Genomic DNA, 17533 nt, shown 5'->3' on the forward strand with positions numbered 1-17533 from the left:
AAACGGCATCACTTCACTGGGCCATCAGAGCAACAGGCACTGAAGAAATATAAGGCCAAGCACATTGACATGTGCTGCATCGACACTGTTGATGCATGGATAGTTTCATTGCAGGAGAGAGCTTTTCTACCATTAGAACAAGCAAACACCATGAGATCGCTCATTTGCAAGCTACTCACCTCACAGTACTTGACAGCCAGAGTGATAATTGTTACCTTGGGCCATATGGCGGTGGCTATTTATGTAGTTCCACTAACCTGCCTCCATATACGTCATTTGCAGTGGGGTCTGTATGCTCCATGTGATTAGCTAACTCGATCACTGACAACCACAGTTCAAGATTCCAAGGACATGAATCAAGAGTTATTCTGGTTGTTGAACCCCCAAGTTCTTCAAGAGGGAGCTCTACTTTGCACTCTTCCCTACTAAGTAACCTTAACGGATGCCTCCACAAAGTGATGTGGGGGACTATATGGGCTGTCATTGAACCCAAGGTCTCTCAAAGAAAGTCACTTTCAGATAAATCTGCTGGAATTGAGGGCAACCAGATGTGCTCCAGCAACTTTCACACATCTTCTCAAGGAGAATATTTTAATAGAAACCAACAACCAAGTCACTATGGTCTATGTCAACGAATAAGGAGGCACAGGGTTATGGACTCTCTGCCAGGAAGAAATGAAAATCTGGCAATAGGCAGACAGACATCAGTCTGTCTTACAAGCCACATATTGCCAAAATGCTGGTGGATCAACTCAGCAAAGTTTTCTGTCCACCCAAGTGGTCTCTATGACAGTTGACAGCTGACAAACTATTCTTATGGGGTCTATCAACGGTCAAACTATTCACTTTGGGACCAAACAGGAAGCTAGAAATATTGTATTTCATTTTCTCCAGCAAATTCAGATTAGTTCAAGATACTTTTCTGCTCAGTTGGAATAGAGTCCTCATGCATACTTTTCCACCAATTCCACTGATTGCCAGGACAATGCAGAAAGTGCTACAGTATCAAGCTTATCTGATCCTCATAGCACCAGCGTAGCCCAGGCAGATGTGGTTAGCATATCTCATATAGCTTTGTAGCAGTCCTCCTGTACATCTGGGGATAGACCCTGCCTTGTTAATTCAAGACAAAGGTATTCTGTTGCATCTGAACCTTCCTTCCCTCAATCTGACAGCTTGGATGTTAAATGTTCAATAATTGAGGATTTTTCTTTACAAAAGGAGATGGAAGACATTACAGTTTTGACTAGAAAGCCATCAACTAAGAAAGCCTGTGGTTTCAATTGGAAAAGATTTTCAAGATGGTGTCAACAGAATGATTTGGACTTGTCTTCTTGTGAGCCCAAACAATTACTGACCTGCTTGCTTTTCCTTTCTGAATCCAGTCTCGCTACATCCTCTGTGAGAGTGCATCTTAGCACCATAGCAGCTTACCATGTAACAGCTGATGATAAACCCATCTCAACTCATCCATTGGTTTCAAAATTTATGAAAGGCTTCTGGCAGGTTAAACCTCCAGTACAGAAAACCCTGGTTCCATGGGAACTCAGTGTTGTCCTCTCTTAATTGATGAAACTGCCCTTTAAGCCATTAGAATTGACTTCTCTCAAATTCTTGGCATGGAAATTGGTATTTCTTGTGGCAGTAAACTCAGCCAGAAGAGTTAAGAATTGCACCATACATGCCATTTTTGTAGAAAAGGGTGATGCTATGCAGTCACCCAAAGTTTCTCCTGGAAAGTTATTGTGGCTTTCCAAATCAGTTAGTCCATCATTTTGCCTACCTTCTTTCTGAGGCCACGTGTGCATGAAAGGGAAACAAAACCTTTCATACTCTGGATTGCAAAAGAACCTTAGCTTACTACAAGAAAAGAATTCAGCCACATTGCCAAACTTCACAGCTATTTGTATCATATGATCCTAACAAACTTGGCATAGCAGTCACAATATGTACATTATCCAACTGGATAGTGGACTGCATTCAGAACTGCTGTGCGTCAGCAGGCCTATAAATTACAGAGTCAGTTAAAGTGTATCAAGTAAGAGCTATGGCATCTTCCATTGCTCTTCTCCAAGAAGTACCTATTGAAGACATCTGCAAAGCTGCTATTTGATCGTCAGTTCACACCTTTACATCCCATTACTGTCTGGGCAGTCTCTTGAGAACTGACAGTAGATTTTGACAGGCAGTTTTGCATAACCTATTCTCACAGTATTCTGTTCTCCATGGTGGAGTCCGGATTGCTTACTTAATTAAACTCTCTGCTACAACCCATATCTTGGGACTCCCCACATGTTATGGTTAATTCAGGGTGCTTACTGAGAGAAAAAGCAAATTTGTTTACCATAAAGTGTTTTCCATACATTGCAGGGTAAATTAGCCATGCTAAATACCCACCTGTCTCCCTGGAGGGTCCACTATCTAGCTGGAATTTGCTCTAATATTGACTGAGGAGGCTCACGAGGTAACACCCACGTGGGAATTCCTTCATATGCTCACTAGAGCTAGGAGAGAAGAATTGGTTCGGTGTTCCTGGATGCCATCACCCACTTGTCATAGATAATCCATCAGATTACAGTAAGCAAATTTGCTTTACTGCTCGTATAGCTTTATACATCTTGTAATATTCCCATGACAAAAACTTCTACAATATGCTATCTGTTGCTAGGGATGGATAGGTTGAATGAAGTGATTTAATTTTGTCCAGAAAGAGAACACTGAAGGTTGATTTGATGCCAATCCTTAAATTTGTAATAGAAGATTATAGCGAGAATAGTGATCCATTGGGAGTGGGAGCTCCCTAGTCATTAGAGTAATGGACTGGAAACCAGGAGACTAAGGTTCAGACCCTGCTTCTATTACTGATACTCCTTGTGAACTTGGGCAAGTTACTTTGTCTTCAGTTGCCTCAGGTACCCATTTAGACAGCAACCTATTTGGGGCAGGGACTCTTACCTTTACATAATTTCTTGTAAAGTGCCTTCGGTATAGAGAAACTGTTCTCTGTTTCTGCTGAGAGAAGGGCAAGAAGTAGTGAACTTAAACTGTAGCAGAGTAGATTTCGTCTAGACATTAGGAAGAACTGTCTAATTGTATGGTTATTTGTACCCTGGTATTTAGAGGGAGCTGGTCCAATATGTTGGATTCATGTGCATCTCTGTCTTCTCTCTCCCTTTGTTTTAAAATTTGCAAGAGAAACTGGTAGGACTTTCAGTGCTTCACTAGCTCTTATTTTGGCCATATGAGTGCTCACTGTTTCTATGCTAACTGATCCGTGGAGGCTGGAGTGCTACAAACATTTTTAAGAACGTAAGAAATGCTATGCTAGTTCAGACCAAGGTACATTGAGCTTACTATTTTGTCTCCAACAGTGGCCAGTCTGGGTCACAAATACCCATTAGATCCCCAATAGTTGATCTGTTTCTTGTATCTTACTCCCAGGAATAAGCACTGGCTTTCTCAAGTCTACCTGGCTAATAACTGTTTATGGACTTTTTCTTCAGGAACTTGTCCAATCCTCTCTTAAAACCCCCTATGTTAGTTGCTTTGACCACGTCCTCTGGCAACAGATTCCATGGCTTCATTGTTTACTGAGTTAAAAAATACTTCCTAAGATTTATTTTAAATCTACCAGTTGTTACTTTCATGGAGCGTCCCTTAGCCTAATGTTATTTGAAAGGGTAAATAACCGTTTCCTATTTTCCTTTTCCACCCCACTCATGATTTTGTAGATTTCAGTCGTATCCCACTAAGTTGTCTCTCTTCCAAGCTATAGAGCCCTATTTATTTATTTATTTCATTTATAATCGTCCTTACCTTATTTTCAATCATGATGGTTTACAGCAACCAGTTAAATAAAATCACTTTCAACTGGCAAATATTAAAAACATGGAATATAAAATAAAAAAAGAAATAAAATAAAGTAAACCAAATCAATAAGAAAGCAAAATTCCTATGAAAGAATAGCATAAATTCATACAAATTCTCTTTTTCCCTAAGCCCTAATTTGTTTATCTTTTCTCCATAAGGGAGCTTTTCCATCCCCTTCATTTTTGTCACCCTTCTCTGTCTTTTTTTAGAATGGGGTGACCAGAACTGCATACAGTTCTCAAAGTGTAGTTGCAACATGGACCCCTACAAAGACACTGGTAATTTTCAGTGCTCATGGCTTATAGGTGAAGCCTTAAAGCACAATAACCAGTTTAATCATAGGTCACTTATTTTGTCTTATCAACTTGTGGTAATCAATGTTTATGAAATGTGCACCATTAAGAAATTTAATATGTGCACTTATCTCCTTAGTCCGATCCTGAAGTTGATCCTCCGACACTCAGGGTTTCGGAGTATGAAACTCCTTCTTCAGAGAGCTTCAGGATATTAAATTTCTTAATGGTGCACATTTCATAAACATTGATTACCACAAGTTGATAAGACAAAAAAAGTGACCTATGATTAAACTGATTATTGTGCTTTAAGGCTTCACCTATAAGCTTTAAGGCTTCTCCTATAAGCCATCAGCACTGAAAATTACCAGGTTGTCGAGCTACAAAGACCATACCAAATGAGTCTTGCAGCATCAGACACCATATGATGGTGACTTTTAATTTCTATTAAGAGATATAATCAGAGCCTTCTTTATAGCAGAATATTTATTGTTTGTGTTGAATTCTCTTACAGGACTTGCCATGCTGTTCCACAATTGTAGCTTACAGTGCCAGGTCCAGCTTTTTCTACGAGAATTATGTTCCCCTCCCCTTTCAACTTACCAGTGGCTGCTCTGGCACCATGCTGTCTCCATTAATGGCAAAGGAACAGCTGTCCCTCTAGTGGTGACAGCTCCAGCAAAGCAAATCCCTCTCCCTTCTCCCCAGCATCCCACTCTTTCTCTTCCTCTACCTCTTATCCAACATCCTCTTTCTATTTCCCTCCATTCCTTTCCCCGCATTCTCCTCTCCCTCAGTCTGCTCTGTGCTCTGCATCCCCCTCTTTCCACCACTTCTCCCTTTTATTTCTCCTCTCCCCACATATCCTGGGACCCCCTCTTTCTTTCTCCTCCACTGCTTGTCCTGCATCCCACTTTGACCTCTCCCGCTTTTCAATTTGCATCCCCTTTCTCTCCCCATCTACTCCTTGTCCTGTATTCCCCTTTTTCTCCCCACTCCTTGTCCTGCATCCTCCTTCCCCTCCATCCTCCTCCTCCTTCCCCTCCATTCCTTGTCCAGCAGCATCCCTTCTCTAACCCACCAAGCCCTTCCCCAGCAGTGCCACTCTCTACCACCTATTCCTTGTCTATCAATTTCTCCTTCTTTTCTCCTTACCCCCTGCCCAAGTAGCCCCTCTCTTCCAAATGTCTGCCCAACAACAGAAGCCCTCTATTACCTACAAACCCTTTCCCAACAGCAGTAACCCCTTCTCCCCAACTCCCTGCCCAGCAGCAGGAATCACCTCTCCTCCACTAACCTTCTGCCCAGCAACAGAAGCCCCCCCAGCCCCCAACGTCCTGCCCAGTAGCAATACCTTTTTAGGCTCCCCCTTCACCCCTGCCCAACAGTAGCTCCCTCTCCTCTCCCCCCTTTTCTTTTTCCTCCCTCCTATGTGCCTCGGACTGCAGTGCTGTAGGTCTTTGTGCAGTGGCAGCAGCAATAGCTTCAGAAACTTAAAATAAAATCAGCATGGGGCCTATGAGCCATCATGCACCCACAGGCTCTGCTTAGCCCGAACCTCTTCTCACACAAGCCTATTCATTACAGCATCTTGAAACCTGAATGGCCAGGGGCAAAAAAAGAACTAATCACCAATCCCACTACTGAGCGGCTGAAAACCTTTAGGGAGCTCCTTGGTGCACTGACTGCCCATCTACACCAGCGAACTTTAAAATACCTAAAATATGCAGAGCACTCCTTCTTTCAATATGGCAAAAAAAGTGGGCAAACTTATGGCCAATGCAGTACGAGTCAGACAAGGGAAAACATATATAGATAAATTAAACAAGTCGATAATTGCCAGTTCAGGGAGACCCGTGATCAACTTAAATTGTCCTTGCTCGTGCTGTTATTCTCCTCCGGATATGCCATGACCGCATCGTAACAACAGTGCTGGCTTTAATGCACTGTCTAAACACACCAGTTTATTGTTAAGTATTCATGCAGGGTTGCTAGAACGGGTTCGTGGTGTCATGTAGTCACTTAACTAGCCGTAAGAAAATGTAGAGAGAGGGCATGTTAGTGATCGCCAGAGAGAGTGGCCTCCCGATAGGCCAGCGAGATGAAATGGAGGTATTTAGGTATCAGTCCTACATAACTGATTTCAAGGAGTGCCCGCCAAAAAGGCGTTCGCCTTCTCCACGTCCAAAAAATCGGTTGTTTTTTCTCCTTGCCAAATTCTCAGCTTTGCGGGATATTGGAGCTGGAACCGTACGTCTCGTTTATGTAATTTGGTGCAGATGAGGCTGAAGGACTTCCACTGCTGCGCAGTGGAATAGATATACTGTATGTTCTTGATATATGAGTTTTGTCACAGCCCTAAAAGCTTGCATCACACGCTGTTTGTGTGCCCAATTTAGCACTCTTGCGATAGCAATACATGGTTGATTTTCCCCTCTTTTTTCCTCCCCAATCTGTGTGCTCTTTCAATGAGAAAGCTGTCTTTAAAATCTGGGAGATTTAAGGCCTCAGGTAACCAGGTTTGTAAGACATTTTCCAGATTCCTCTCTTCAGTACTTTCTGGGAGACCTACTATTCTGATGTTACTGCGTCTCGACCGATTTTCTAGATCCTATATTTTATCTTTTTACTCTGTGAGTGATTTTTCGAGCGTGTCAACTTTTCTTATGAGGCTCAGGTTGTCATCCTCTAGGGCCAAAATGCGGCCCTTGGTGTGCTCAATGCGTGGGTTAAGTTCTCTGATCGTATTAGTGAGTTCTTGTAGTTTCGATGAAAGTTCTACAAAACGGGTATCCAGTGCGTTTACCACGACGTTAGTGACTTTAATAGTAAGTTCGTCATCTCTGTCAATACGATTTGGGGCCTGAGAGGCGGGTGCGGGGCTGGTGGCCATTTTTTCTGTGATTTCCTTACCCTTCTCTTTGTCTTGTCTGCTTCCTTTCAAGGTCATACCACTGCTTGCACGATGCATATTTGTTGTATGTTTTTATATACAGAGGTTTAGGAATGGCCTACACTCCAGTTTACAGGTATAACAACAGTTTACATAAAAGATCAACGGTTTACATTCATAACTGTGGGAGGTGGCTCAGGCCTTCACTCCGAAAAACAATTAAAAAACATAGGTTTATAAGAACGGGCCTGCAGATTACAAAGTAAATGTGGGAATGGTTAAAACAAGAGAATATATGAACCATCATACTATGTATGTTAATACAGCAGGGTATTGTCATGGTATTTATGTCATCTAGTATTAGTGGTTTCACAGCGCAGTGATGTCTCGTGTTGAGTATAATTTACAATTGAGTAACAGCAATTGGACGTAATAGGCTCAACTGGGTATGATGCTAGGTATACAGGTTGGGAAGTGTTTGTGGGTAATAAAGTGCTTAACGGTGAATAAATTTCTTGGGGATGGCTTGTCTGAAAAGCCAGGTTTTGAGTACTTTTATAAATATTTTTGTGTTGTTCTGTAGTCTTATAATTTCTGGTAGGGTGTTCCAGAGGCGAGGTCCGGCTATTGATATTGCTCTTTTTCTTACATATATTTATCAATAGACATGTTCTTCTACTCGCTGCATGTTTTGCTGAGTTTTTCGCTGCAATGCTAAGGTTTTACAAGTGGATGAGAGAGGATGGAGCTGGGAGCCGAGTCAGACATGTCCGCACGGCTTCACCACATCACGTGACCCCCACTGTGCCTCTTAATTTTCAGGCCCAGAGGCACACCTGAAAATTTGATGATTAAACTTAACCATTATGTTCCCACTACAGCCCTTCCCAGAACAGTCCTGTTAATTCAGATAATTGGACATCATACTTTTAAATATCAAACTTTGTTTTGTATATATATTATACAGATACAAGAGGGTAATATGTCATTATACAAGGTGCTCAACAAACAAGCAGAAAAACATTCCAAAGGAATGGACAATAGAGCACTGGTATTGTTAAAGTGGTATTAATTAAAACAAAAAATCTTTAACCATTCACAAAAATAATTAAAATAAATGAACACCTTAATGTTAACAAATACAGCACCAACAAACAATCATGTGACCCTATATATTGATAAATATTAATTGGTTGAACATAGATCAGTTACAGACTGTACACAGCTTTAGCGTAAATGCTAATGAGAATGTTAACACTTGGCCGTCATGGCACAGTTGATTTATAAACAGATTTTAGTATGCTACAACAAAGATGAGCGCAACAAACATTTATACAGGAAATATGCTTTGACTTAGCAAAAGAAGCAGTAATTTGGAATACACAATGATCGAAGAACAAATTGCAAAAACAAAAAAGTATGGTGTTCCTCCTGGGCATGATGTCAATTGCCCCGACAAGGCCCTTGTCTCGCCAAAAGCGGCTTCGGGGAAGACACCTGGTATAAAGAACACTTGATGATCTTTTGTAGGCTTCTCATCTAACAGGGAGAGAAACCAAGAATGCATGCAGGCTAAAAAATCAATTGGCTTATTGAATAAAGGTGAATTGGCTCATAGGCTAGGCTAACATAGACAATTCAAAAATTAATGTAAGTTGAGTGGTCTCTTCTCAGAAAGTGACCACTTTATTTTCAAAGGAGACCGGAGCAAACTAAACAGTCTGAAGAATTGTGACAGTCAGGCTAGGAGAAACACTTTCTCAGTAAGAATCAGAAATCATGTCAATATCTGATGAGTGTGTTATCTGTGAGTTTTGAAGATAGACTGCCAAAAAACCCCCCAAAAATCCCAATAAATATCTAAATTTATCAATTTAAAGAAATTCATACTACATTGGTTGAAAGGACTGGCTGGGCTGAAGTTGAATTTTCTCCCTTTAATACTTGCCATAGGAAAAACATTCAGATTATGTTGTCACTCAGTAACAGAGACACAAAGTCGCTCAATTGCCAGGCACTTTGTGAAGTAACACAAAACCCTGCAAAAAGTCACTTAGAACCTATATAGAAAACCTGTCATATCAAAACAGCATGAGCCTCCAGAACTTAAACATCAACAGCTCTGTATGAAAAAGCAGCCCTGTGCATATTCCACCTTGCCCTAAAACACCAATACACCTTCTAGTGGGAAAACAAAACAAGCTGGGCTGCTACAGATCCCTACACAGAACCTACATGCTAGCAGAATACTTCACATCTGTCACACATACAAATACAAATAAATACAGAATAAAAGATCATAAATTAGAAACAGAAATATTTGGACATCTTTTTTGATCTGCCATCCACTCTGGCTTAACCCTTTCCCTCCCCCCCCCCCTTCTTGCTCCCTTAAGGAGGGGAGGGGGCTCAAGAGAAGATGAAGTACTAGATTAGGGAGCAGATGGCTCTTCTATGCTTTGCACTGTACCTCTGCTCCAGGCTCATTCTCCCCCACCCCCACCTTCTTGTTGCTTGCAGGTTTTCTGTGAGGGGAGGAGCTGGAACAGGAAGCAGAGGGATTTTCTCTGTCTCTGAGAATGGGAGCACTGGCCAGTAGAGTTATCGAGTTAGAACCTTATGTGCTTCTGCCCATAGGTAAAAGCAGCCCTGCTGATTGGGCTTGACACCCGGGGCATGTGTCCCCCTCCCCCAGTCCCGGCCCTGGCAGAATGAAAGGAATGTGATTCCAGACTTGACACTTTCTGTATGGGATGTGCAATTCTAAAAGGTAGCAAGGAAAACAGCATTCCTTAAATTATTTAGGAAGTGTTAGAGAGTAGAAAGTGCCATATTCTTGTGACTTCCTTTATCAAAGTAGGGATGTTATGGAAGATTGAATAATTTCTAACCTGCTAAAGTGATGCTAGAGATAACCAGGGAAAGACAAAAACATCACTGGCAACAAAAAACATAGGTTTAAATTCTCAGTGTAGGATGTTGACCTTAGCCTGTTTCCCTCCAGATTAGTTCTGTTCCATATCTTCTTTACAACAACATATTAATTTGATTAAAGTGCATAATTACAATTACATTAGAATGTTATAGAACAAATGTGTTTTTAATTTCATTTAAGAAAAGCATATAGGAATAGTGGTTTTAATTTCATTAGTTTGATTTGTTTGAGATTTTATATAGTATTTCTTTATCTTCATAGCGTGCTAATTAGAATTTGCCTGTAAATCAGCCCCTGGATCAGTGCCCCCAGTGCATTTACAATAAGATTTATTTGTTTGTGAAGTTTAAAAAAGATTTATAGAATGTGAATTGCATAACATTTGTTCCAGTAAAGGTTACTGTGTAGTTGGGTCTGCAGGCAGAAAAATCATGTAAAAAACAAAATGTCAATATCATAAATTGGGAAGGCAGCAGTTTTCTACCATGTGAATGTAAATTATGCTTATTGTTAAAGATAACTAAAAGAACATAGTAAAATAATAGATGCCAACAGAAAAAAATCAAATTGGCCGATCCAGTCTGCCCAGTTGAATTTCTTACACTTTTGGTAGATGAGCATATAAATTTCCATATCCAACCCAACACCAGTTACCCTCTGCTTCATTTTGTCTCTTACTTTACCTCTCAGTCCTTTTCATACCACCGCACTCCACATCTTTTCCAAGCATGCCCAAAATCTGCCAAAAGCATTGTCCTCCACTATCTCCACTAGTAGATCATTTAAAGCCTTATTATCTTTGACTTTGATTCTTACAAGACCAATACTGAATTCAATATTCAGGCTCCCTATTATGCCTTATTAACAGGTTTAGTGATAATCCCCACAGCTACCAGTATTAGCGAAGCTGTTATCCAAAAACATTCAGTCTCCTTTTGCTCACTGAAACTTGTATTTTAACCGTGGTCCCTCTAAGCAGGTTACTCCAGCTTTCTTGGAAGCCCGTGGCATTTGTACCACCACTGTTATGGTTGTAATCGCCGTTCCGTGTAGGCTATCCAACCAGATACCTTTTTGGGAGCCTGATGCAATCATACCACTTCTGTTTGGAATTGTTACGGAGCCTCATATATAACTTCTTGTTTCTTAGCATTCAGATAAGTGGATCCAGAACCATTAGGTTATGCACCTCTACCAGTAGATGGAGACAGAGCAAAGCTGATGTCACGGTATATATATCCCTGCATTGATGTCAGCCCGCCAGAATTCTCCGTCTCCGGCAATGGTGGACATGCATCTCCCTACTGGGGATTGCCTTAAAAGTTTTTATAGAAGGAGAAAAGACGAAAGAAGTTTATTGCTCCACTCTCCTGTGGTGATACCTTATGGTCCCTCTCTCCATCAAGTTTCCTGAGGTGATTCCTTCAAATTCTTCCTCAGATGAGTGCCTAGGTCTGGTAGCTGGTGTTTGCCGGCGTGGACTTAGCTGTAAAATAATAATTAAAAAAAAAAAATCCAACAACAGCTAAAAGGCAAATGGGTGCAGGAGGCAGAGCGCAGCGGGAAAGGTATTTGCCCTTTCCTCCCACAGCCAGAGACCGACTCTGTATTTGGTCGAAATGGGCTGAGCTCAGGTAAAGAGTATTAAAAAAATTAAAATAAAAAGAGGGGGAGTTAATTTTAGGGGTTCCTCTCCCCTCCGGGCTCAGTGAGTCAATCCGACATCCGCTCTCACCTCTGGAGGAGCTTACATGACTTGGGCAGCTTGAGCAGCCTTCTGGGGTAGGCCCCTCTCTCAGGTTTAGATTTTTGGCAGCATTCACGTTCTTTTCTCTGCGCACAAGGCTGCTCTCTTCAGTTTTCGTGCTTGCATTCCTGGCTGTGCATCTAGTTGTGTGCCTAGCTGGGTGCTCAGGCGCATGGGGACGCCTAGCTGGGCACTCAGTTTGTGCATGTAAGGGCGCATTAGTGGGCGCACAGTGGTGCGCTTAAGGACAACTAGGCAGGTGCTCAAGTTGCATACAGAGTGAGTGCTTGGGAAAGTGCTCAGTTGAGTGTCTATCTGAATGATGTATTAAGCGCCTAATTTTTGAGTGCCTAATTTTTTCACGCGCCTGTGGCGAGCAAATCTGGGCGCAAATTCTCAGACGCCTGTTGCAGTGTACTGAAAACTTTATGCTGATGATGACAAAGAAGCCTAAGCACCTTAACTTTTGTGTTTCTTGCCATATTCGGGCATCTCAGCCTGGCGTTCCCTCTAATTTGTGTTGGCACTGTTTGGAGGTTCAGGGAGAATTGTCTCCCAGCATGATATGGGAATAAAAAAAAAAAAAAAAGCTGCCAGAGGTTTCGCCTATATTTAGGGCTCCCGTAACTGGTTCTTCAGCAGGGGAAGGTAGTGCAGTGGGTGCAGGTCAGATGCCCCCTGGTTTTGACATGAACCCCTCTGCCTCTTCTTGGGTGGAATTTTTCAGGGACTGCAGTCCTTTCTTCAAGCACAGTCATCGGCCCTGGCCAGTCTTAACAGATCAGGACCATAGTCTGTAGTTTCCCGCACATCCGGTGCTATGGGTAAGTATCGGAGTTCGTTTAGACCTGCTGGGGGTCAGGCCGATAGGGACCCGGATTGCATGGATGATGAACCGATCCTTGCTTCCGGGGGGAAAAAAATTCCTCCGGGGCTGGAGCTGTTTAGAACAATGTTGCGTTTCTTTCATAGAGATGAGTTACCGTGTCTGAATTCCCAGACTCATCAGATGTGGCTCGTGTCTTAAAAGGGGTGAAGCATCTTCGTGTTCCCCTGCGGTTGCCAGTACTCTTGTAGAGTCTTAATCTGGTTTTGGATTTCCTGGTGAGCCCCACCTTTTGACTGTTATTGCAGCCTTTCCTTGAGGTTACTTACGTTGAAAACAGTGTTTCTTGTAGCAATTTGTTCGGCACGTAAAGTCTTCAAACTGCAGGCATTATTTTGCTGGGAACTGTTTCTGTGAGGGACTCCAGGGGCATACTGTTCCGTCTTTTTTGCCAAAGGTGGTCTTGGATTTTCATTTGAAACCATCAATTTCCCTGCCGACTCTGGGCAGGGAGAGAGATGTGGAGGAATATCACCTGTTATGGTCCTTGGATGTCGAGGCATATCTTGAGGTATTTAGCAGTTTCTGAGCCTCTCAGGAAGATGGACTGGCTGTTTATACTCCATGATGGGGTTAAACAGGGTGAACTGGCATCACGAGCTACAATAGCCCACTGGATTAACGAGGTAGTCATAGCCATGAATGTGGATGCTGAGCAGCCATTGCCTATACAAGTTAGGGCTCCTTTCACCTGGGCTCAGGCAGTGTCATGGGCAGAGATTAGATTACTGTCTCCCATCGAGATTTGCTGTGTTGCGACGTGGTGGTCTTCACATACCTTTTCCAGGCATTACCGCCTGGATGTGCAGGTCTGAGAGGATGCAGCCTTTGCACGTGCAGTATTGTTCGAAACGCGGGCAGCCTCCCGCCCTGTTTGGGAGTAGCTTTGGTACATCTCACTGGTTCTGGATCCACCTATCTGAATGCTAAGAAAGGAGACATTACTACTTACCTGATAATTTCCTTTTCTTTAATACGGATAGGTGGATCCACCTTCCTGCCTTTGGCTGCCGAACGTTTGTGCTCCTTCGGTGCGAGACGCCTGGCGCAAGACTCCAGGAGGCTTTTGTTGGCGCACATCAGTTTCTTGCTCCCACCCCTTCAAGTATAGCATCTGACTAATGTTGAGCTTAGCATTCTCTTAATTCGTGCCCGTTCACTATTAAAGAAAGCAGCTAGTTTGTCATCTCTTTTATGTGGTGTGCTTACCTATTGCATCACACTGGAAATCCCCACCATTGGCCTGTTGGAAGAATTGTGTGGCGGATATTGTGATTATGGAACAAATTACCTTCGGGTTCCATAGAAACTCAGCATGATATGATATGGGGTCCTTATTGAGCTTGAAGAAAGTGAACTGAGTGTGGGGATGTTGTTGTCACCGAGCTATTTGAACTCAACCCAGTATGTTTTTGTATGTGTGTGTGTCCTTTTGTTTGCTCATGCTCTAAATTCTTTGTTCTTCTGTTTGAATGAAAATTGCTAAATAAAGAGTTTAAAAAAAAAGCACATTGACTAAAAAAATTGTTTGAAGCATAACTCTACCCTTGTGCTATACTCTCCTGGCAGACTATAAATCGATCAACTAATCGACTTGGAGGGAGTGCGGAATTTTCTTATTTTGAAAAATGTGAATGGAACTAGACCCATGTTTAGGTCTCATCTCCTTTGGGGGTCAAGGAAACCTATGTGTTTAATCCCCTAGACAATGAGCCCTGGGAGTTTTGGAAAGAGTGATATCAAATATGGGGGGGGGGGGACTGTAACCTTTTTTACGGCATTATTTATTTATTTTAAACATTTGTATCCTGTGTGCACTATCATTTGCAATGGGTTACTGCAAGAACATATATAAAGTTTACAGGGTAGACAGGCATATAAAACAAACAATTTATGCATCAGCTTAATCAACAATAATACTTTCAGAAGAAGCAGGACTGTATTGTCAAAATTAAGTTTATGGAGGGAGGCCCAGGACTTCCTTTTCCTCATCTTCCTAAAGGAAAGCATTCTGCATGAATAGCAGTTGTATCTTTGGGAAAATGTGACTTAAGACACTAATGGGTCTATTCACCCCTGTCTGTTTTGCCTTCAGAAGACAAATAGCCAAATACTGGGTTTTTCTGAATATTTACTATTGTAAAAGCATTGGTGCCAGCAGAAAATGTTCTAGAGGGGAGGTGTGAGGGCATTTATTTATTTAACGGGTTTTTTTATACTGGTATTCGTGGGTACATCATATCGGTTTACATAGAACTTAACAAGAAATTACAGAAAGCAAGGGTACACAGTATGCTGTATCCTTAATTAACAATAACAAACAAAATAGGAATGTAAAACAACAAAATCATAGAAATAGTTACAAAAGCATTTAGTCATTAAAATCCGGGGCAGGGATGGGGAATGACCCTTGTTTCTACCTGTCCCCCAGGAACTGAATTTATGAAGCTTCTTGGTGGCATAAGGGTCCTCCCTTCACCTCTGGTGGTCACTTTCTCCTGCAGGTGGCGGATCATCACACGTCTGGATGAGGCTGCATGGAAGAAAACAGAGTAATGTCTCAGGGTGCCTCAGAGACAAATCAGAAAGGAAATGCTAAAAAGCAGTAAAGAAGGCAGCAAATACAATTGCACCTTCAATAGAGAATATCTCTTCACCACCAGAGCAAACTCTAGGGAATTAGTCGGAGGGGGAGAAGCAATAGGAAGAAACAGATGCAGTGAGATAACAGTTACACTTAAAAGCAGGAGCAAAGAAAGTGAAGGCGGGATGCCCAGAGGAGTGAACCAGCTGGAAAAATGCAGGCGTGACTAGGGATTACAGAGAATGCACTAGCTAATAAGCATAAGCATGTGACGTTTACACGATGTTTTTGGCCAGTGGGTCTTCATTTCTTCTTTTTACCTCAAGTTTAGAAACCAGATCTAGGTTTCTGATGCCATAATTCTTTATTCACAGCTCCCTGGGGATTTTTATTTTTCTATTTTTATAGGATCTTTCACTTTTTCCTAATCTGATTGCTGGAGCAACAGAACTATATAATCATGGGCTCTAAATTTGGCTACCAGAGGCAACGCTTAATTATAACTCTCTCTCCTAGGGGGCTGCGAACCCTGCCTCCACAGGATCCCAAACTGATCTAGGGCCACCAGGCTGGCCGTAGTGACTACATATTTATATTCTCATTTCTACACAACAGAATTATTGTAATTATTTTAAAAATGTTAAATTTAACAACATTAAAGAGGGATAAGGTCCGGCAACTTAAATTAATGCAGATTTAGTCTCATTTGGGTACTCTGAAACTTATTTGCCCTGATCCCCAGTATTTCCACACACAAGAACTAATGGCATGTAAGTACAGCAGGCGTTCAATGAAAACCAAAAAGAATAGGGGTATATTTACAAAACTGCGTTAATGTACAGTGTTAGTAAATAGGCCGCATTCATCTCACTGGAGCCTGTTTACTAACAACGCACATTAACATGTTATCGTAGATTAATAAATAGCCCCCTCCCCCCCCCCCCCCCCCCCAATCTGTATATAGGCAATGTGGTTTAAGGAAAAAATTGTCTTCTCACTCAACATTTTGAGCATCTGCAAAATATGCCACTTAATTTTAATTTTTTCCTTAATTTAATCAACTCAGGAACACACACAAGGTGAGATGGATGCCTGGAAGATTGTGCGAGTTAGTGAGGATTTTCGAGTGATAGCTTTGGGATTACCAGTCCCCAGGTATTCTGGAAATCCATTGGACCCTCCTCTTCGATCCAGATTCCAAGCCCGAGATATTTATTATCTTCCCTTTAGGGTAAGTGCTGCTGGGAATCAGTATTCAAATGCTGGGCTAAAAATATGAAATGTATAACGCTGTCATCTCAGATTTTCTGTGTTGTCACTGTGTAATGCATCATAAATACTAATGTAATTTTTTTCATATGGCTATGAAATAAATTACAAAAAAAAAAAGGAAAATGGACAATGAAAGTGAACAGATGAGAAAGGCAGTTAGGATATGGAAACAAGAGCTATAATTCCGGGTTGCATTCCTCCTATGGAAGAATTTGTAGACACTCTAAACTCATCTTTCCCTTTATTGTAAGAGTTTATCTGTCAGAAAATTCAGACATGTCCTACCATTGTATGCTCCTCTCTCTATCTCAAGCCTTTTTATTCAGGTTTATTCATTTTGTATGTTATATTTAGCTGCATGTTTTATTTTATTGTGAACCGTTACGATGGATCCCTAGTGACGGTATATAAAATTTAATAAATCTAAATCCTGACACCTAAGGAACTTCTCCTTACAAGTATAAAAACAGAGAAATATAATGGCAGAAAAAAACCCATAATGCCCATCCAGTCTGCCCATCCATCTAAATAATTTAGCATTACAATTCCCATCACTTCCTCAGAGATCCCCTGTATTTATCCTGTGATTTCTTGAATTCAGATACTGATTTCGTCTCCACCACGACCACTGGGAAGCTGTTCCACGCATCCATCAACCTCCCTGTAAAGATATATTTCCTAAGATTACAGAGAGGGTGGTGGATGTGTGGAAGAGCCTCCCAGTGGACATGGTGGAGACAAAAACAATATAGGAGGAATACAACCTGGAATTACAGCTCGTTTCCATATCCTAACTGCCTTTCTCAACTGTTCAGTTAAGCTGAGAAAGGCAGTTATGATAGTAAGTATCAGAGAGAGTGCCTTCTCAGGTTTAATTCCAGCCCAGTAAAAATCCCTACACTTAACATTAGATTTGCACCCAAGCTCTTAACTTTCAGAAAATTGCTAAAATCATGGCTCTTTGAGGCAGCCTTCAAACTAGAAGCTGAAAAATGGCCTGCCTCTCAAGTTGCACTGTCCCCCGCCCTGCCGCTCACAGCACCTAAGAGAACT

The 17533-nt window shown here is 41.7% G+C and overlaps 1 protein-coding gene across 1 annotated transcript in view; it reads left to right on the top strand.

Moving 5' to 3' along the window:
* VWA8 (von Willebrand factor A domain containing 8) overlaps positions 1-17533 on the top strand; it is a 745717-nt gene that overhangs the window by 156505 nt on the left and 571679 nt on the right. The window contains 1 exon segment of the mRNA XM_029602953.1: positions 16275-16439. Coding sequence (XP_029458813.1) covers positions 16275-16439 — 165 coding nt within the window.

This window comes from Rhinatrema bivittatum, chromosome 5 (assembly GCF_901001135.1).
Source record: "Rhinatrema bivittatum chromosome 5, aRhiBiv1.1, whole genome shotgun sequence".
Taxonomy (NCBI): Eukaryota; Metazoa; Chordata; class Amphibia; order Gymnophiona; family Rhinatrematidae; genus Rhinatrema; species Rhinatrema bivittatum.